The 23,754-nt window shown below is 32.5% G+C and overlaps 1 protein-coding gene across 5 annotated transcripts in view; it reads right to left on the bottom strand.

Annotated features, from left to right (window-relative positions):
• LOC140055185 (proteasomal ATPase-associated factor 1-like) overlaps nucleotides 1–23,244 on the bottom strand; it is an 85,591-nt gene extending 62,347 nt beyond the window's left edge. For all 5 annotated transcript variants that reach the window (XM_072100430.1, XM_072100434.1, XM_072100433.1 and 2 more), the window contains exons 1-10: nucleotides 23,168–23,244; nucleotides 22,994–23,061; nucleotides 20,867–20,970; nucleotides 15,701–15,790; nucleotides 14,386–14,484; nucleotides 13,566–13,716; nucleotides 13,050–13,244; nucleotides 12,348–12,439; nucleotides 11,836–11,951; nucleotides 4,785–4,867 (exon numbers count right to left, since the gene is read on the bottom strand). In XM_072100430.1, the coding sequence (XP_071956531.1) occupies nucleotides 4,785–4,867; nucleotides 11,836–11,951; nucleotides 12,348–12,439; nucleotides 13,050–13,244; nucleotides 13,566–13,716; nucleotides 14,386–14,484; nucleotides 15,701–15,790; nucleotides 20,867–20,970; nucleotides 22,994–23,061; nucleotides 23,168–23,217 (1,048 nt within the window). In that variant the 5' untranslated portion in view covers nucleotides 23,218–23,244. The remainder of the gene's footprint in view (nucleotides 1–4,784; nucleotides 4,868–11,835; nucleotides 11,952–12,347; nucleotides 12,440–13,049; nucleotides 13,245–13,565; nucleotides 13,717–14,385; nucleotides 14,485–15,700; nucleotides 15,791–20,866; nucleotides 20,971–22,993; nucleotides 23,062–23,167) is intronic.
• Nucleotides 23,245–23,754: the final 510 nt, after the last annotated feature.

The raw sequence follows: 23,754 nt of genomic DNA, 5'->3' as shown, positions 1-23,754 counted from the left end.
AATCCGGCTCTATAGCTTTGAGGACATGTCCCTGTAGTATGTTCATGCCAAATCCCAGCTCAATACTACAACTAATAAGGAAGGAGTAGTACTTTAAAAATCGCACTTTTTACTCAATAGTGTCCAGATGGTGGAGGAGAAAATGAGTAAGTACTAGACTCGGGTACCCCGAGTAAAAATGTTTTGCACACAAAATAGCCTTGTGGTACCTCATACCTTTGTCACCACATTCTACCACTCATTCAGACCATACAACCAATGTCATGTTACTTTTTACTCGGGGTACCAGAGTCTAGGACTCTCTCATTTTCTCCTCTTCCATCCGAGACTATTGAGTAAAAAGTGCGATTTATAAAGTACTACTCCTCCCTTATTCGTTGTAGTATTGAGCTGGGATTTGGCATGGATATACTAAAGGGACATGTCCTTAAAGCTATTAAGTCGGATTTTTTAATTTCAAACAGGATGCAGCCATATGACGTCTCGAAGATGGTACCTTATATAGCCGTATTTGGTAGCGAGGTTATTGATGTGTATGTGACGTCACATCCCGTCTTATGACGTCATTACAGCTTCTTTTGCTGTACCCAGAGTATCGCACATTCATGCTTGTTTTAAGTATTTCTGAATATTAAACTTTGATGAGTTCAAAAAACTAGTTCTATAGTATTTAAACTTAAAAAGTACAAATGCATAAAAGTTATATGCTGGTATTATAAGGACTACTAGGTCTACTACTATTAGATCTTAGAATGCACTATATTATTATATTATTATCTCATGCTCTGCATAGACCTTTTACTTAGTCATGCATAACAGGAACCTGAAAATCACAATCTGTAAATTCTTATAATAGTTACATTTTTAGAGACAGTAGGTACTGTATATTTTGTAGCTGTAACTCTTCTATAGTACAACTAACATTAACATGTTATTGTCATACTGTTTAATGTTTTAGATACAATATCTTTTTCAGGTCTGAGAATTTGATAACAGAAGTCTCTCATCAATATGGTAGTTAGATTATTAAAATATCAAAAAATAATCAAGATAAAAAAATAAAAAAACCAGCTGAAATCACCACAGATCACTTTGACTTGTGTTAACATTATAGTCAATCCCTATTAAAGGGACACTCAGGTTTTAAGGTTTAAAAGGTAAAAAGATAAAGTTGTTTATTAGGTCGTGTTTATACAACACCCTAAATTTGAACACGGCTTTAATTTTTAGCGTGTTGTTCAGACCGAGGTCAACCCACCTTAACATTTGCTGTTATACTAGAAATCACGATACCGTGTTGTACCGGAAGTTTCATCAACACGCAGTGCATGCTAGGATAAAAGGTCAAATCGTTCGCTTGAATTGGCTGGGTTGTCAAATACTTATTAGGGCCTGTGTGGCACTGTCATTCCAAGTCATCGTTATTTTTAGGCTCTACAACGTGCAGGCAGCAGGGTGAAAGATGGCGAAGAAATGACAACATTTGGTTCTCACTTGCTTGTAGAAGATAATCTGTTACGTAATAATAAAACATGTCTGTTTTCCCGTGCATCGTCAGACTTCATTAATCCTGCCATTTTTATTTGCTTTTTTGATGTATTTTAATATTTAAGGTGATAATATATATTATTGATGTATTTTATAATGTTATGTATTGAGATGCCAAATAAATGAAAGAAAGAAAGAAAAACTAGAAATTCTACTGATGAGACCGCCACTGGTTACAAATAATCTGTTCCGACGACGATTATCTGAATGCGCACTGTTTGATCTTTTGTTTGTACCCTGGGCAGGCAGCGAAGCAGCAATAAATGGGCCCAATTTTGTTAGCAACGTCGCATGACATTGATATTACGACCTGTTTTAACGAGGTCAAAATATACCCTGAGGACACTTCCAACACGGTAACGGCGACCGGGAATCCACAAAATTTTAGGATTCAGCCAAGTAGCCTTTTTTGCAACTAAAATCTCATTACACGGAATCTCTTTGTTTTTATACAACACACTTCTCGTAGGCGTGTAGAATATGCGTGTAATAGCGTGTTGTATAAACGCGCCCTAAGTGTCCTCAAGCTTAACTGAAAACTGAGGATAGTCAAATTAGACGTTCTACGAACCCACGGCAGCCAGCGGTGCAGCTCCTACCAGACGATACCCTACTCACAGGATAACGGCTTTAGAACACAACTAGCCCCAACGTTGCTTAACTTCGATGATCTGACTGTATTTCAATGTTTATTGTGTTTCTCTACCAATGATAAACATTGGCATTCCACCGGCAGCCATTTGTTTACTTTTCTTAATGTACACTTTAAGAAATAGAGCCAAATTATGGCTCAATTGCTACAAGAAAACCCTTAAAATTACATAAGCTAATGAAAGATTAGAAGTAGAACAACCTTAGACTTTCATTAAATGAAATAAAACTTTATAAAAAACAGAAGAAATCTATAAAATATTTCAATGATCAATAAAAGTGAATTTAAAAAATGGAAACTTCTTTTTTAAAATGTCTTTCCAATATAATGAATTATTTAGGCATATAATACAGTAATGTAGTACTGAAATAGGTAGGTTAGAGGTCAGAAATTAACAACTAGTGGCGGTAATTAGAACGTTCATGTGTGGGTGTCATGTTGAAATTAGATTGGGTGAAAGGCCTTTACACAAGTTTTAGGCTGGATAGAACTATGCCAGATGCCAGCCCAGCGCAATTACATAATGTACATTATGCAAGAGGATGGATTTTGATGTTCAAGGCCATAACACAAATCTTGTATGCGAAGGTCAGTGAAAAAAACAAAAACAAATTGTTGTAGTGTTTTATTTAGGGTCTGTTTCTGCTGCATAACGCAATTTAACCGGTTATTTTAAAATAGATTAAAAATAGATAACAATAACAAGACCGCGTTTCTGCTCAATTTGTGCTCCGAAATAACCGGTTAAATCTATGGGTGGTTGTCGAGCAAAACGTCATCATTACCCAAAATGCAATACACTCAGACGGAAGTAGTAAGTTGGCTGTTTGTTTACATCGACGTCGTCAGTACACACGTGTGTATATCGCCGAACATCTCAAACATGTTAAAATAATAAAATGTTGTCTACAGGTCTACAAGTTTTGTTTTTTGTAAAGCCTACTTACTGATCGCTAATAAAATTAATTCTCATGGCGCCTTCAATAACATGGGGAGGGTCGTGCAGCGCCCGATCGCCTAGGATAATTTTTATCTAGCCTAAAATTCATCAACAAAGGCGATGATGATACGGCCCTTACCACGTGAACGACTGTTGTCTTTCGCGAGCGCGGTCCTACAAAAAACCAAACGGAAACAAAAACGAGACTTAGAATGTTGCAATACCTACCAAACGAGAGTAGATAATTGTTAATTAATTATGATTCATGAAACCCTAACTTTTATAGCAAAAATCGTCCGAATTTGTGTTAAAAATGACGAGTTTAGCCACAAAAACTTAAATCAAACGAGAGTATCCAAGTCATAGAATATCGCACGCACATAGTGCCTTTAATAGAATAATGAGTACAGTATTAAACATTGTTTCGCATAATATGTACTAACATAAATAATAACACATTTCTATGCTTAATAAAATCATATTTAATATATTATCAAAGGCTCTCATAACCTTTGTTTTCGGTCGATGTGATGTTTTTCTAAAAAAATTTTATAAAACAATCAAATTAAGATTGTTCATAGTTCTCCTATTAAAGGCACTAAGGGCGTGCCATAAATACGCTCGTTTGGATTAAGTTTTTGTTGCTAAATTCATCGTTTATAACATAAATTCGGATGATTTTTGCTATAAAATTTGGGTTTTCATAATTAATTAACCATTATCTACTATCGTTTGGTAGGTATTTGCAACATTTTGAGTCCCTTTTGTTTCCGTTTTGGTGTTAATATAGGACCATCCATACCCTTCGCGAGAGCGTGTACTAACGCCTCAAATTGCTTAGCTTGGGTAGTCCCCGAAACTCCACCCCAAATTCCTCTTTTACTTTCGCAAAAATGCTCTTATTTATTATCTGTGATTCTTTTCTATTGCCTGCCATCCTTCCCTGTACTTTCTCTCCCTCCACAACTGAATAACATATCTTGTGATTTCATTCATCCACATACATGTTCACTTCTTCGTTCGACTGTCAAAACCACAAGGAAAACTCACATCGTATGCGATGGTATCTGACCCGGGGTCACAACTGTCAATCAAATAACCGTTATTTCGTGTTGCAGCTAAGAATTGCTCAGCAATAACCGGTTAAACGGCGTTCTAACACCGATTTAAATTGGTGTTTTTAACCGGTTATTTTGCGCTGCCTTTTAACCGGTTACCACAAATTTGTCCTGTTTCTGCTGCTAAGAAAATGGAGTTAATTTATTCACACCGATTTTAATTTATTCACACCGATTTTAACCGGTTATTTTTATGCAGCAGAAACAGGCCCATAGATATATTACGACAGGCCTGCTTACGATTTTGTTTGTATTGTTTTATCATTGATAGAAATTAATGGTTGGAGAAACAGTTTGGTTTTGGAAGATTTCTGGTTTTCATAGAGTCTGGTAGTGGGAGAGTCGGTATAGCCTATATCATGTTTGATGATGAGAATAATTCCACTAGAAGAAACAAACACTCACCTCTTAAGAAAAATATCTTCCCCTCACCCACAATCAACCTATATTGTCATTAAGTCCATGACATTGTTTTAATCTATGACATAGATTCTAAGAACTATGTATTTTAATATTCTTTACTTACCACATCCAGCGAGAATACCATCTTTATGTTTATACAGGCAGAGTATAGAGGAGTTGCACTTGTGATAAATCTTGAATGAATTTCTAAAAGACACAAACACAATATTGTAAATCATTATATTTGACGAACAATCCTTCTTCATATATTTTTTAAAAACTTATTGACTTTAATTGACCATAACAATATTAGAATATAAAAATATATTTCATAGTTTCAAGTGGCCAATTATAGTAATACCATAAGTAGATCTAAGAGGATTTAGACAAAATTACATTGCTTTGACTGTTCTATTTACCGATACTCGGATAATTAAATATCTCTTACAGACAGCACATACTACTGGTTGTTTTTGTTTAACATGCAATAGTTACTAGCCATGAAACGTTGAACATGCAATAGAACATTCATCCATACAATAGAACTATACTGAAAGGCACAAGATACAACATTACCCAATCAGATAGTAAGGATACACTCAAGTGTATTTTAATGATCTTTACAAAAAGCTGAACATGCAATAGAACCATTAAATAGAACTTTTACCATGCAATAGAACAATACTGAGGCAGATAATGCGAAATTAACCTATCAGATAGTAAGGATACACTCAAGTGTTTTCCCAAAATGTTTACAAAAACATGAACATGCAATATAGACATTAAATAGAACTTTTACCATGTAATAGAACAATAATGAAAGGCACATGATGAAAAATCAACCAATCAGATAGCAAAGACATACTCAAGTTTACCGATAAGATTAACTAGTCATCAAACTTAAATTTGTCTCCTCTTTTATTTTTTTGTTGGCTCAGCAAGTTCAAGAGCTAGGAAAACAAAGCATGCTTGGGGGCTTAAACACAAACCATGACTTACGTTTCAAGAGATGTATTAAGTAACAGAAGATAATTTACAAGAGCCAAGGTCAAGAAAGCAGAGAAGCGACTAATTGTCTAGTAGAAAATCTCTTATGTTGTTGATTTTGTTATTTAATAACACAAGAGATCTAACTTTGACATTTCCATGACTTTTCAGTTAAGCAGAAAATGTATATTTGTGTTTTTATACATTTTCAGTCGTTTTTTAAACATAAGTTTTCAACAGTTTGAATTTTTATAAAATAATTGATACTACTGTATACTGTTTCTTTATAATATTAATAATTTATGGATTTATAAAGCGCATAACGTTGTGAAACCTCTAATCACTGTACATAGAAACTGATAACAAAAAAGGGGAAGAGTTGAACCCAAATCGAAGCATGGGGATACGCTTTTGTCGCTTACCAGGGTTCGATCTAAATTGAATCCTGGTCAGCAACAGTTGTATCTACTGTCATCCCAGACTTGGGTGCCTCCTACCATAGTAAAACATCTCAGTATGCATTAAGGAACAGATGCATTTTACAAAGGCTCTTAAAACGTGACACAAACTGTACATCCTTAATGTGGTTTGGAAGAGAATTCCAAAGCATGAGAAAAAACATAGTAACCATAGATGATCATCCTCACCTTAGCGATTTATGTCATAATGCTTAACTGTAATTGTTACCAATACTAAAATCCCCAAATAATTGCATAAAGTAGAACCCCTATTTCGGATACACATGTTATTCAATACGGGATACTTTCCCATGACATGAATGAATGATGGGAAATAAATGTTTAACAATACGGCTAACCCCTATATTCAAGGGACACTCATATTAAGGCACACATTGTTGCGTTCTGTAGGTTTCAATTTAATAGAGTTACTACTCTAGTATATACACAGTTTTTGACTGCAATTGCAGTTTGTAGACACATTATTGGTACCATAAAAAACTCATATCAGTAAAAAATGTTTGATCTATTGTACTGAATTGATGGATAAATGTATTAAATTCAAACTAAACTAATAGAGGGCAGCATACTGTATTGAAACTGTTTGATGGGAAATCAGAATAGAGTAATTTCTTTTAATTTAGGAAAAATAATATAAAAAATCAACAGTTTTATCATTTATTTGTGGATTTATATCACGATTACCTGTATATACTTGTTTACACTACTGAGGATAAGGCTCACCGGTACAGCTTTTAAACAAAATTAGAGTTAGGTTTCTGTATTATGGTAGTGTGGGGGGGGGGGGGGGGATGAGAAAAGAGAGGATAGTAGTTACTAGGCCTAGAAAGTATCTCCAAAAAAAAGCTAATTCTTTAGACCAGAATGGCATAATTTTTTTAATTGCTTTACTTTAAAATGTTAGTTCTGCTCTACCAACTTATATTATATTTATTTTCTTTGAAAAATGTTGTTATCTGGTTTTTATATTAACTATCTGTATATAATTCTTTATGTTAAACCATTAGGAATACGTTTCGACTTAAAAAGGCACACACTTACGTATTCATGAATGCTTAAACATAAAGAATTATAAATAGATAAAATTTTGATTGAGGTCCATTTTCATCAGTCATTTGAACTTTTTTTTTTATTGTACTCATGTTTAACAAAATAAATATTAAAGCTCTGTCTACACTATCAAAAAGTGTAATGTGCCCAAATATTGTAGTGATATGCTTAACTTTGATAGTGATATGACATCATCATGTCCATATATGGGCACATCACTTTTTTTGGTTACATAAAGTTCTACAGAACAGATTACATAAACAGGTACAGTACATAAAACAATTTCTGTTTTCTTCTACAGAACGGAATAGTTAAAAATCTATTGTCCCCAAAAAACATGAAAAATTAAGAATAATTAAGTCAGACTTTGAATACACTGGGTTATAGATTAATAAAGTTAATCACTTCCGTAGAAAAACAAAATGACAAAGTTTTCACTTATAAAATGACAAAATAAATGGTAAAATTCAATAAAAAAAATCATAGGCTGGCAGCGAATTTTAATATTTTTGGCGTTAAATTACAGTTTCTTTCAGATAAATAAATTTTGTTCAATCCAATTTTTGGTCAAAGTGGATAAATATTATATGACATTAAAATGGCATATTCAACAAAAATTGTTTCAAGAAATATTTTTCCAGGAGGACTTGACATCTTTAAATAAATAAAATATACACCATTCACTCAATCTACTTTTTTCTGAAACGATCGTATTTTTACAAATTTATAATAAATTGAGCTTTTGGTACATATAACTTGATTAAAACTGCTGCATTTGCATTCAAAATACAGGCAATCAACAGAGAAATTGCCTTAACTCAAGGACATTGTCCTAGATAAATAGATATATCAACAATCATCTGAATATTAAAAATATAATGATAAATGTGATCGAGAAAAAATAGCAATCTGTTTATTGATTGCTTACTACTTAAATTTCTCAATATTTACCTTAAGGGAAGGACACTAAAAAGATAAAAGAAATGCTTCAAAATCATTAGGCTAAGTTTCAAAATTTAAATGGTTTTTATAGCTGAAAAAATACTACAATACAAAACTTTTACCCTAATAACTTTTATCCTTTAATGAAAATTAAGCTAAATATTAAGGTTAGCAATAATTCTTGTATTGGTTTTAATTTACTAATAAATTAAACTAAAGGAAACAAACAAAAACTGTATTTTTGAAGTAATTAAAACTATGGTAGTAAACCCATATATAAATAATAGATTTCTCATACAAAGATGATTTATGGAGAGAATAACAATAGGACTGTCTCTCTTATATTGTTATCAAGATCATGAACCCCTCTCACACCTCCTAATCACTATTTGTTGCTTGCTTTGGGATAAGACAATTTATGGCTTTATACTTATACATGCGTTTTAGTATATTAGTGATTCAGTTTATTATTGGTAAGAATTGTTGTGTATATTAAACGAAATCAAATTGGGTATCACATTGCACTTAATAAAAACGGAAATAGTTTTAAGTACTAATTATTATTAGAACACACTAAATTGAGTTGAAATACTTGTTTAATATACAATTAACCAAGGATAAGGATCTTTTCGAGACTGAAACTGGTCATATATAAATATTTTGAGTCTGAAAAATAATTTTGTAGTCTAAAAACAAACAGTATTTTTAACCGTGTTTCTGATTTGATATTTATGTTTTACTATATATATATTGATTTATATTCAATAAATTAGAATCTTGGGATTTCCAAATTGATGTTGTCATTTATCAATTGGAGATTTCAAGGTTTATTGCTACACAGATTAAAATCTGTTTTTATTTCAACGAGCTTGAATTATTAACAGAAATATGTCATGTTTAGTTTCATTTGCTATTTCGAGTTTAGTGGGTGTATCCATTTGTATTAAAATTTATTCCAAATTAAATTAGGAATGTGCTTCAATTAGTGTGCCTACATTAGTGCATGGAGCAAAGAATCTTTACTCCATGATTAATGTAGTAAATGGGTTTATGTATAGTAATGAGGCGTGTGGCACAGTGTGTTGGACATTCAACTACTGATTGTGAGATCAAGATTCGAACCAAACTCTCGCCGCATTGCTTATATCCTTAGGCAAGATACTTTACTTACGTTTGCCTCTCTCCATCCAGGTGTATAAATAAGATCACGGTTAGATCAAGACACAACTTTGCGCTGATTACTAGCTGCATTATGGGAGTATGTTTCCATATGTGTGTTTGATCCAAAAAAAATGACTTTTTACAACATTAGGCGCTATATAAATCCAGGATATTATTATTATTAATTATCAAAATGATGGGTGCTGTTATGATTAGGATTGGAAGAATGAGGTCAGTAAATGCGCACATGGACATTTACAAGTACTCTTTCCGACCAATCGGGAGTCTATAATTTCAGATAAATAATTAAGATATTTTTAAATGGTATCTATTTGGTATTTTTGGAAAATATAGGAATTTGTATTGAATATTTTTATAATATTAATAGATATTCTAGACAATTATACAGTAGGTATAGCTTTCAAATACATTAATTTTTACTTATTTCATAAATCCTCAAACTTGTTGAGTTTATATAAAATTGTATACAAAAGGTAGCTTATAGCAAGATATATATAGCTGTAGTACATCAATTGAAGTCAACATAGATTGTATTTATCATAAAATATAATTACCATTAAAATTTAAATATGTTAATCTTTTGGAGATTTACGCTTCAAGTTTAAGGATGAGAAAAACGCAAGTGAAACACAGATTGAAACTGCCTACGTGCGTTTCACTCTTACGGCGGCCTTGACAACACATTTTGTTAGTTTTTGACATCAACACGGATTCAGTGCGGATTGTGTTGAGTGCTTCGGCTCAGCCCTGACCTTGCTGCTCCAAGTTCAATGACGTTTTTTTAAACCTATATTAAGCTGTTGAATATTCTACACAGTATTAAATACATCACCTAAATTTAAACAAGCTTAGCCTTGACCTATGGAAGGATTGAAGATTCTGAAATATTTTACAGAAAAATGACACATCAACGATCATCAACCACAAATGATAATTCAACAATGAAACAGGAAAATATTTGTACCGACTAATTTTCATAATTACTATTAGTATTAGTTATATACCTAATAAAAATATCAAACCAAAAATGAATTATGATTTAATATAGTAATAAAAGTATTAATAAATCACCATGTAACATCATTAATGTGTTAGTCAAGTTTAATTTATTATTTTCCAAAAAAATAATATTTAATATAATGCAGCTGCAGTAAATAATTTTTGACATTTATTGCTTGAAATTTTACTCAGAAATAGGTAATACTCTTAATATTGTGATAAAGCTCTGTCTACACTATCAAACTAGTTTTACAAAAAAGTGTGATGTGCCCAAATATGGTAGTGTTATGCTCAAATATGGTAAAAATATGTCATAAATTTTTTGTCCCAAAGTTTGTTAGTGTACAGCTTAAGGAATTGTTGAAAATATGTTGCACAATTATTTCTAAAAATATGTTAAAATAACAATCATCATAACGCTCAGTGGTTAAAGGTACGAACACCAAGCTAGTGAACTGAAGGTCATGGTTTCGAATCCCACTACACATGGATGCTTAATTTAGTGGGGTAGATGAAAAGGAGGAGAAGTGGTAGAAAATGGGTAGGAGGAGGAAGAAGAGAAAGAAGGTGAGGAATGAGAGAGAAAGGAAGGCAAAGAAGGAAGGTAAGGAAGAAGAGGAAGGAAGAAAGGAAATAGAAGAAAAGCAAAAAGGTAGGGGAGAAATATGGGAGGAGAGGAGGGATGAGGAAAAAGGTGGGAAGAGATATAGGATTGTACCATTGTACAAATTAAGAATTTATTTAGTTTGGTAGAACAAATAGAACGATTGGTTGAGATTAAGGCCATTATATTAAATGTCAAGGTGTATATCTAATTTACTTATAACATATTGTGAATAGGTACTTCAGAAACGTCAACTCACGGCCATCCTGTGCCTACTTAAATTTAATTGAAATGTAATTATATAATTTTTTTTTTATATATGAAATACCTATATGCAGTAATAGTTTGTTACGGTAGAGGGAAGCAAACACATTATTTTCATAATGGAGGGAGGATTCATGAGTGGATTACACTGCTGACACATAACACATAATTTGAGTATGTGGAGTTAACTGGAGTTCACACACACCAGTGCACACACCATACAAAACGCCGGTACTGATGGCCTGGCGTGTGTGTGTGAAAAGGTATTCTGGATCAGGCCATTCAATACTTATGATAAAAGTACAATGACTTCCTTGGAAAGATAAAAACTGGCCTAAACCATAATAATAAATCAATACCTTCTAAAACAAAATTCCTGCATCTCTAACATACTAAAAAAAGGATGTTACGTCACTGTGTTTACCGGCCAGCAAAGTTTCCCTAATTGTTAAGACGTGCAATTCATTTCCGGGCCAACTAGACTATTGGGAGGTGCCATTTTATCATGAATTTTATGTGAGAGTACCATTTCCGACACCTAGGGGTGCCATTTACTGAAATTCACTTCGTTGTCAAATACTTAGTATCTGAGCTCCTTATTTTCAAAACCTGGATCTGCCCCTGACCAGGGATAGTGTATGGTTCTGGAGAAAAAGAAAAGATGTTACCTTGGGTCTCGGATATCAACAATGAAGATTTTTCCATCTTGTGATCCAGCTGCAATAAGTGTCTTTGACAAGAACTGGCAACAATTGAATGCAGTTTCATGCTCCACACAGAAAGTCTGAAACACACACAATAACAGTTTACATATAGCTTTTAAGTTCAAACTGTATGTGATGTAATTTGCCCATATATGGATACAATGATGTCATACCACTACCATATTTGGGTACATCACACTGTTTTTGTCAAACTATTTAGTAATTGTTTTGCAGTGAACCCAGTGAGTTTTTTATTCTATGGAATAGACTTTGTCATCTAATTTAAAACAAATATATATTTGCATAGTTTATTTTGAAAATCAACTTAAGAATGTTTTAAAAATCTACTCCTCTGTTGAGCTGGAAATAAAAATGTCTCAGTAAAATAAAATGAATGGCTACATGTTCATCTTATGGTACATCACCATTTGTCCAAGTTAACAATGTAATCAACTATTTTTGGCAAATATTCTTACCTCTTTTCGACTTTGCAATCCAATTCCAAGGAGAACTCCATTTTCACAAGCTAATAATAACAACTTGGCTCCAGTTTCTACTTCTCGGTCACCTTTTATATTAGTTGAAAAAAAATTTAATTTTTAAATGGTTTTGATTCCCTTATATTTGGCTTTGATTCGGTTTTAATGAAAAATCCAAGCTGGCCTTTACCCTATAACCCCCAAATTCAAGGCCTGTCCATACAAAACATTTTAACTTGATTAGTATATATACAAGAAATTTGCTTGATTGTACAGAACATCAGGGGTAAAGGAATTCATGTAAAATATAAGATGTTAAAGATGTATTGTCCCCCAAAAACATAAAAAATTAAGATTAATTAAATCAGACTTTGAATATTTTATTTTGTAGTTTTAATAAAGTTAATCACTTCTAAAGAAAAAAAAAATGGGAAAAAAATAATGTTTAAAATAAATGGTTAAATTCAACCAAAAACCCATTGGCTGGCAGCCAATTTGACAATTTTTTGCTTTAAATTACAGTTTTTTCAATCCAATTTTTGCTCAAAGTGGATAACTATTATGTTACATTAAAATGGCGTATTCAACAAAAAATTGTTTAAGAATTTTTTTTCAGGGGGGCAATACATCTTTAAACCTTTGCTATATTGTAAATGATGTTTTTTTTTTTTTTTTTTTTTTAATTTGTTTTTTACTTACTAGGTATTATATCTGGCACTTCAAGGTTAACAGACTCATGGGCAACTCCGACAGCACAGGCATTGATGGGACTATTTCCCTGGTGTAAGACACCTAAACAGGTAGCCGTCCCACAGTCCCATAGCCTAGCAGATCCATCTCTTGAACAAGATACAACATTTCTTCCTTTGTCAACAATGGCTATACCAAGTATTGCTGAAATTTAAAAACAATTCTATAAAAGATTGTGAGGGCAGTCTCCTGCATATTCCATGACATTTTTCGCATTCTTTGTTTTTTCGTTCAGCATATATTCAATGAGTTCATTCTCAGTTGGAGGCCAGTTGAAATTACACAAATCTAAAAAAGAAATGGTGATGTGCATATGACGTAGTCACCCACATGAGCATATGATTCTTGAATGATACCATTGTCTTAGAGTGGTGTGTTCATTTCGTACTATGTTCTCCCTTTTTGGTTTATCCAGATAAGTTGGGCACAAAATAGATGAACAACCTGCCACTAATATATACTAACCAGCAGTATGTCCTCTTAAAGTAACAGGGCAGCTGCCATCTTCTACTGACCAGATTTTCAGTTGTAGATCACTGCCACCACTCAGAACAACCAGACCAGAAGGAAAGAAAGAGCAGCAGTTTACATCACCTAAATGCCCTGATAGCTCCCTCTATATTTAAACAAAACATATTCTCTTAATAACATTTAAATTCAGTACAGTAGAACCTTCATTTTATGTACAATACGGGACCGAAAGACGAACGTAAAACATGGGATTTTTAGAATCCAGGTTGACCTTAAATTGACCCCCAAATACGTATATCGTAGCTAAAAAGGCTGCCGTGCAGTGGTCACTAGCTAGGTATCTATAGACTAATAATCTAGCCTAACTAGAAAAGCACATGCAGGTTGTGCGATGTTTAAATTAAGTGTTAAATAAACTATAAAAAAATATAATAAAAAATAAATGTTCTTGTATTTTCTATCAATAAAAACAGTCGCTGCTGTAGGAAGAATGCATGTGTATGGATTGTCTCACAGCCTTGGCTTTGTAATTTTTTGCCCTTAATGTAAAAAAATAACACACAATTTATGTAATAAATTACTAAAAATGATGACGTCATCGGTCATTTTATGCATACGTCAAATCCAGGGAACGTTGTACTGTATATTAAATGTAAAACTTCTGTATATAGATACAAGAAAAATGAATTTTTATACTCAAATTCAAACACACACACAAACCCTGTGCTTGTTTAAAGAAGCAAAATGCAGTATGTATGTTTGGTTTATCCCTACTAGTCTATTTATTCTATCATATACAGTAGAACAGATTTACCCTAATAATACCAGTGTCTGTTTCCCATATTCTCAAGAGGCCATCCATTCCGGCAGACACAGCCAGTGCACCTGCGGGTGATACATCTAAACCTACAATCTACAAAAACGGGTATCAAAATACATAAATAATATACAAATAATGTTTAAAAGTTGGATGGTAGAAAATATTGTATAATTTAAAAAAATTGTCTACTATATTTAATGAGGTGGCAACTTAAAACTGATCTAGGCTAATTCTGTTCGTTTTTTACATGATTCCACTTCTTGTAAATTGTTCTCATTAATTATTCAAAATCATACAAACGATCAGAAGCCATACAGCACATATCGCTCTACAACAATTAAGTACCACTTTGTTATTGGTGTGGACCAAGTGAGGGAATAGATAATAAAACAGCTAAAATTATAATTTTTTTTAAATAAATAAATAGGTGGAAAATGATGGTAACAAACAAAGATAACTGAACTGGAAAGGAATTGTCAAGCTGTCTCAATTGTTTAGAATTAATAATGGTAGTTTATTTTCAAACATTTGTTCAACTACAGTATAATGAGAAGTACACATTTCTTGATGTTGCATTTGGTATATCCGATGGGCATTGTCATAACGCAAGCTGTTTCAGATTGTGTTACTATTTCCCCCTAAAATAACCCAATTTGTTTTATTGTATACAATGATCAAAGTATTCAGAGCCTACTATTACAATTGTTTATTAATCTAAGTAATTTGCGACAGATTGCTACTCAAATTTCTGTATGTATGATTAATGTTTCTTTCAAAAAGTAAATTGAATTAACCTGATAGAAATATAGATTAAAAAATAAACCATAAAAGGTTATTATTTTAAATTACTTGAACATTCAAAAACTTGTGAGCAATATCTAATAGATGAATATGAGCGCTGTTTGGTAGCAGCTTGACACGATGGGATCCTTTAAGCTCTGTCTACACTTTATCAAACTTTATGCAACAAAAAAATGTCACTACCATATTTGGGCAAATCACATTTTTTGTCACATAAAGTTTGATAGTGTAGATAGAGCTTTAGAGAAGATGAATGTTGCTGTCCACATTGCAACTAAACTTACAATGAGGTTCTGAACAGTAAAGGTAAATTTATATAATTTAATTAACAATAATTTTTTAATTAATTATAAATTCTATAGAGGGAACCAATTATTTAAAAATAGAAAACATTGTTTTTATTATATACTTTTAGATAACTTTCAGTAAAGCTGGGTTTCAGAAATCAACTTATTCACTTTCTATAATTATATTATTAAAATTATTAGAAATTAAGAATCTCACTTACACTTTGACTGTGAATATCACTAAATATTGTTTGAGGAGCGAAAAACTGTGTAGTTATATCTTTATCAAGGTGTGATATAACTATGCTATTCTGGGAAAAAAAATAACAAACAAGGTACCATTGTATTAAAACTATTAACATAAACGCAATCATTGTATCAATTTTATGAAAATATGAACCACTAAAACGTTTACATTGGGGTGGGGGAGGGGGAAGGAGAGTAGAAGTGATGAAAGCTCCAGCATTTTTATTTAATTTCACAAAAATAAGAAAATAATTTGAGTTGATGAATTCTCTGAAAAGGGCATTACAGGACGGGCTTTGGTCTATTACAGTTCTTTAGATTTCAATAATTAGGTGATCATTTAGAATAAAATGATCACCTATTGTTATTGTATGAAATCTTTATTATTTTTTTTCTTTCTGTACACTTTTTGTGTAACAAATATCTCAAAAAGTTGAATAACAATGATCACAAAAATTTCACAATGTCTTTCAGATACTTTAACTTAGCCATAATAAGCTTTTCAGCGTGATCACTGACCCGTGACGTCACGTATACGCCATTTTGTGAAATCACATTATCAATCATATATCCATAATTCATTATCACATATTTATGAAATTCACTACACGTAAACTTCAGGTCAAGGGTAAAAATATTAGCAAATAAAAACGCGCGCGCACGTAGGGTCATGTGCGTGAAATCGTGCATTAAAAATTTAAAAAGCTCAAACTTACGTTTTAATCAATTTAGAGCATGAATTAGGCCATTTGCGTGTTTCAAAAAATTACTGCGCAAAAAAATTATTTTGCGCACGCGATACTTACAAAGTGTAAAAATTGCAATTTTTTTATACAAATCGCATTCTACTCACCATCCTTAGTACATTCACCAAATTTGAGTCAGTTCCGACTTAAAATAACGGTATACGAGCAGGTTAAAAATATCAAAATGCGCAAATTAATTGCATCAAAGTGATGAAAATGGTGAAAAAATAAGGCCTTTTTAAAATGAATATAACTCTTTAGAATGGCAGGTGACCCCCAATTTTTTTAAGTTATTCGGGAAGCCATTGGGTTGTAGATACATATTCATGTACACATTAGACGTACAAAATGGTATGACGTCATCAAATGGCCACTTCAATTTAAAAATTAGTAATTTTTATCTTTTTGTATGGCTTTTCACATTCAATAGAGCGCATTTCCGTTATTTTAGCTCGATTTTCGGAGAAGTTTTAGTATGTGCTTGCTCAATTAATTATCTTTCTCAGGAGTTGTCAACATTTTTATTTTGATGACGTCATCACGCGTAAAAACTTGAATAACGTAGGTCGTGTAATTTCAACTTCGCCGTAAATTTGATTATCTTACAGCTCTTCAGAATTGAAGGTTACCTTGATGATTATAATTTATTATGGAAGCTGATGAAATGTAGATATGAATTCATATAAAAACCAAGCCTATCGGATGTTGTGACGTTAACATATGGCCAGATGAAGTTAAAAAGTAGTTTTTTCATCTTTTTCGTCAAAGTTATACACATTTCAAAGAGCGCGCACGGCGCTTCTACGTGCCAGATTCTCTTCCAATTCTTATATTTATTTGCTCAATTCATTATCTTTCGAAATTGTCATCTTTGAGTTTATTTTGATAATTCCATCATACCAAAAAATTAGAACATGATGTGTGTCCCGTAATTTCACCTATGCTACACTGTATATAGATATACAGTATATACTGTACATATTGTATATGTCACATAATAGGCACAACTCAGCACTATAAGCGTATGTATGTCATAGGATGGCGTACTTTTTACGATCGTATTTTAACGTACATGCATGTTTCAAAAGTGTTAATTTCATTAAAATGATAAAAATGATCACCTATAATTCGTCAAAGTGACGAATTAAATTCTAGTTAGGTGATCATTTAGAATAAAATGATCACCTATTGTTATTGTATGAAATCTTTATTCTTATTCTTATTATTTATTTCTCTCTGTACAGATTTTGTGTAACAAATATCTCAAAAAGTTTAATGTTAATGATTACCAAAATTTCACAATGTCTTTCAAATACGTTAACTTAGTCCTAATAAGCTTTTCAGCGTGATCACTCATCCGTGACGTCACGTATACGCCATTTTGTGAAATCACATTATCAATCATATCTCCATAATTCATTATCACATATTAATGAAAATCACTACACGTAAACTTGAGGTCAAGGTAAAAAATATTAGCAAATAAAAACTCGGGCGTTTCAAGGTCATGCACGTGAAATCGCGCGTTGAAATTTTAAAAAGCTCAAAATTTAGTTTTTATCAATTTAGAGCATGAAATAGGCCATTTGTGTGTTTAAAAAAATTACTGCGCAAAAACACATTTTTGCGCACGCGATTTTTAAAAAGGGTAAAAAATAAAATTTGATGTATACATCATATTCTACTCACAATCCTTAGTACATTCTCCGACTTTGAGTCCATTCCGACTTAAAATAACGCTATACGAGCACGTTAAAAATGACAAAATACGCACTTTAATTGTACAAAAGTGCTAAAAATGGTAAAAAATAAGGACTTTTTAAAATGAATATAACTATTCAGAATGGCAGGTGACCCCCAATTTTTTTAACTTATTATGGAAGCCAATAAGTTGTATATACAAATGTATATACACATTAGACGTACAAAATGGTATGACGTCATCAAATGGCCACTTGAATTTAGAAATTAGGAATTTTTATCGTTTTGTGTGGGTTATCACATTCAATAGAGCGCATCTCCGTTATTTGAGCCCGATTTTCGCACAAATTTTAGTATGTGCTTGCTCAATTAATTATCTTTCTAATGAGTAGTCAACATTTTTATTTTGATTACTTCATCACGCGTAAAAACTTGAATAACCTAGGTCGTGTAATTTCAGCTACACCATACATTTGAATATCTTAAAGCTCTTCAGAATTAAAGGTGACCTTGAAGATTATAATTTATTATGAAAGCTGATGAAATGTAGATATGAATTCATATAAAAATTAAGCGTATCGGATGTTGTGATGTTATCATATGGCCAGTTGAAGTTAAAAAGTAGTTTTTAAATTTCTTTAGTCGAAGTTATACAAATTTCAAAGAGCGCGCATTGCGCTTCTACGTGTCAAATTCTCTTCCAATCCTTATATCTATTTGCTCAATTCATTATCTTTCGAAATTGTCATCTTCGAGTTTATTTTGATAATTCCATCATACCAAAAAATTTGAACTTGATGTGTGTCCCATAATTTCACCTATGCTACACTGTATATAGATATACAGTATATACTGTACATTGTATATGGCATATAATAGGCATAACTCAGCACTATAAGCGTATAATAGGATGGCATACATCAACATTTTCCTATCGTATGTTAACGTACGTACATGTTTAAAAAAAATTTATTTCATTAAAATGATAAAAATGATCACCTATAATTCGTCAAAGTGACGAATTAAATTCTAGTGAGAAATTGTTTTTGTAAAAAAAAATTTTTCTTCGCAATTTCTTTCTGTACAGATTTTGTGTAACAAATATCTCAAAAAGTTTAATGTCAATGATTACCAAAATTTCACATTGTCTTTCAAATACTTTAACTTAGCCACAATAACCTTTTCAGCGTCATCACTCATCCGTGACGTCATTTATACGCAATTTTGCGAAATCACATTATCAGTCATATCTCAATAATTCATTATCACATATTAATGAAATTCACTACACGTAAACTTTAGGTCAAGGGTAAAAATTTTAGCAAATAAAAACGCACGCGCACCTAGGTTCATGCGCGTGAAATCGCGCGTTAAAAATTTAAAACGCTCAAAATTAAGTTTTGATCAATTTAGAGCATGAATTAGGCCATTTGCGTGTTTTAAAAAATTACTGGGCAAAAACACGTTTTTGCGCGTGCGTAGATAGAAAGCTTAAAAAATACATTTTTTTTTACAAATTGCGTTCTACTCATCTTCCATAGTACATTCACCAAATTTGAGTCCATTTCGACTAAAAATAACGCTATACGAGCACGTTAAAAATGACAAAATGCGCACATTATTTGTACAAAAGTGCTAAAAATGGTAAAAAATAAGGACTTCTTAAAATGAGTATAACTCTTCAGAATGGCAGGTGACCCCAATTTTTTTAACTTATTATGGAAGATACAAATGTATATACACATTAGATGTACAAAATGGTATGACGTCATCAAATGGCCACTTGAATTTAAAAATTAGGAATTTTTATCTTTTTGTGAGGGTTATCACATTCAATAGAGCGCATCTCCGTTATTTGAGCCCGATTTTCGCACAACTTTTAGTATGTGCTTGCTCAATTAATTATTCTTCTAATGAGTTGTCAACATTTTTATTTTGATGACGTCATCACGCGTAAAAACTTGAATAACCTAGGTCGTGTAATTTCAGCTACACCATACATTTGAATATCTTATAGCTCTTCAGAATTAAAGGTGACCTTGAAGATTATAACTTATTATGAAAGCTGATGAAATGTAGATATGAATTCATATTAAAATTAACCCTATCGGATGTTGTGATGTTATCATATGGCCAGTTGAATTTAAAAAGTAGTTTTTAAATTTCTTTAGTCAAAGTTATACAAATTTCAAAGACCGCGCATTGCGCTTCTACGTGTCAAATTTTCTTCCAATCCTTATATTTATTTGCTCAATTCATTATATTTCGAAATTGTCATCTTCGAGTTTATTTTGAAAATTCCATCATACCAAAAAATTAGAACACGATATGAGTCCCGTATTTTCACCTATGCTACACTGTATATAGATATACAGTATATACTGTACATATTGTATGACACATAATAGGTAGAACTCAGCAATATAAGTGTATATGCATCATGTCATAGGATGGCGTACATCAACTTTTAACGATCGTATGTTAACGTATATGCATGTTTAAAAAATGTTTATTTTATTAAAATGATAAAAATGATCACCTATAATTCGTCAAAGTGACGAATTAAATTCTAGTTATAATTTATGTTTGTGTATACAAAGCTGAAGACAGACTATTAAAAGAGACTGCTGCCAAAGAACAAGCTTATTTCCATAAAGGACACTTGCTTGTGAGAGTATCATCATCATACTAAACCTTTGTAATTTGTTCAACACTGAAACCTTCGGATCCTACTACATATGGCACGCCATTATTAGAAATACCATGAGAAATCAGCTCGCCTTGGGTACTTGGACATGCTGAAAGAGTGAAAAAGAACAACTGTTAGTTTCACTGCGTACACTGGTATTACTTACTAAGTATAAACAAATACTGAACTGCATATACCCGGTAAAGAAATATTGTAAATCTTCTAATAGTAAACCCACACTCTAATAGTAACCCCACTTCAAATAGTAACCCACCTTATAAGTCAATCTATAACAATAACCCATGTGGTTAATTATTAGAGCAGTCACAAAAACTACTGACAAAATGACATTATGAAGACTGGTCATTTATGATGCAGCCGTATTTTGAAAAAAAAAAGGAGATAATGCATGTTGATCTCAGCAGTTGGGAGGATTGAGTGTTTTTGAGTTTATAAAATAAAGTTAGAGTTCAAACAAATTTGTTTATTGTTTATGATTTGCTGACTGGAAAAGTTGGGGTGGGTTACTATTTTCAGGTGCCTAATTTAAGATTAGTAATAGTAACCCCTCCCCCCACCCTTTCTAATAGTAACCCACCCTAAACAACAATCAAAGAATAATAACCCAGGGTTACAATTAGAAGATTTACGGTATTTGTTTAACATTATACATCCAAACAAAGCAGTTTTTAACCAACCAATGCCGTCATGTATTACATACAAATTTTATAAATGGTATAACTTCTAATGTAACATCGTTAAGGTAATTTGCAAACCAACTAATTACACCTTCACTATTAAAAAAATATTTCAGATTCAGTAAAATACCCTGATCTATGGCCTTCTTAAGATCTAAAGTAGGGATTTGATTTTACAAATATATATTACAAGGTCAGACCCCGAAGTCATTACGTCATACGTTCACTGTCACGTCAACGCCCGTATATCTGTTGATGAGTAACAGTCGACTACGAACCATGTGGACGTGACCGTCATGTGTACGTTTACCAAGTTCCTAATAAAGAGACCAGTGTACTCCCCATATTTTGTAGTAAGAGTAGAGATTAACGCATTACACATCACAGTTGTAGATGCAAATTGTGGAGCAGTCTTCAATTTGAGAATAAACATAATCAGTATTTTGACATACAATAAATATTATAATACTGTCATATAACATGTACTTGATAACATTATCATAAAACACTACCGGGCACTACTACTGGGTGATACCGGGCCTTACCGATTGTAGATTAGTATTACCTGACCAATAAGAAGTTGCCCGATACCAGTTCTCCTTGACTTTCAAATACATTACAATATTAATAATATTAAATTAATCGCTGTGGCTAAAGATACGGTACCGTATTCTAACTTCTGTTTACTAAAGGTACGGTAAAATTGCATTACGCCATAATCAGCCAATCTGTGTGTGACGTCATCGTATAAGGACTTACAATAAAGGGGCCCTCAAATACTATGATTTTTAGACAGGAGCCCAGGTCCGAGTCACAGAAATCAGCGCACACATGCAGCTGGCCCCAGCCTGGCATCGCTTTCCCTACACAAACAAACTCATATAATGAGGTTATAGTACGTAGTAAGTAGGCCTAGGCCTCTTTTGAAACGGTTTTCTGTATTCTAGAATTAAAATCAACATGTTTTGGCTTTTCAATAATAATAACAGACGTAGGCTACATTTAGTTTTTGTCACACACGACAGCGATAATAGCGATAAATGAAGCATAAAGAAAATGCGGTTGATCACTGTTTTCGCAATATGATAAAAATCCAAAGTCCTTATACGATGACGTCACACACGTACCAGCACCCCATTGGCTGGTTATGACGTAATGCAATTTTACCGTACCTTTAGTAAACAGAAGTTAGAATACGTTACCGTATCTTTAGCCACGGCGTAAATTAATAAAAATAAATAGGGTAGGCCTAGCTACGGTATTATGGTAGCCTAGGCTAGGCCCTATTTATATATAACACAATAACAAGATGGAAAATAAATTTCGGACTAATTTTAACGAAATGTTATAGTTTTGCTTTTATTAATATTTCTTAGCGAACTGTAACTGCCTACCACCATACAAAACTTAGGCCTAGGCCTAAGGGCCTCCTACCTCCTGTCTCTTCATTACCACCACAAGACACAGTCTTACAAGAAATCCAAGCATGCCCTTCGTTGTGCCTAAAAAGAAAATGTGAGGAATAAAATGTAGACTGAAAAATCAAAGAAATATGTGACTATTCTATTTTAGAATAATAAACATAATCCCTAAACATTAGACATTTACCGAAGAGCTGTATTCCAGTCACTTTGCAAAATCAGACGAACCGCCATCATCACAACACAAGACAGGCTAGGCCTAGCTAGGCCTACACAGAAGAAATTCTGAAAAATGAATTTTAAACTTGCACACGCAAACTTCAAAACTGTGGTGCGCTACTAGCGCCTTCTGTGTGTCCCTAAATCTTATTGAGTACTAATAGGAGAATACTTCATGTGGTTGTCAGAACAGTGATTCTTCAATCCAATTTTGATGGATGGTCAATTATTGTCTGGTAGGAAAAGAATTATTCTAAACTTTCAGTTCATTAATAATTCCTTAAATAATTCTAATAGCTTTGCTAGCAGGTAATTTGAATTAGCATTTCATAGCTTATCATTTTTTACTATATTTCCTAAGTAGGCCTAGGCTATGTGTGGTCAGATACCCTTTCAATTATTATTGAATGATTGTATTATACTTTCATGATTTGAAGCAGACTTTACTGAAATTAATATAAACTTATGATAGCACCCATTCAACAAACCTATTGATTTCTGTAAAATATTCTTGAACATTGTCGCAAGCAAACGGGGTTGTTTATTTTCTGACGT

Source organism: Antedon mediterranea, chromosome 7 (genome assembly GCF_964355755.1).
Source record: "Antedon mediterranea chromosome 7, ecAntMedi1.1, whole genome shotgun sequence".
NCBI lineage: Eukaryota > Metazoa > Echinodermata > Crinoidea > Comatulida > Antedonidae > Antedon > Antedon mediterranea.
The sequence above is the reverse complement of the archived record's forward strand: the minus strand, read 5'-3'. Positions and strand labels throughout refer to the sequence as shown.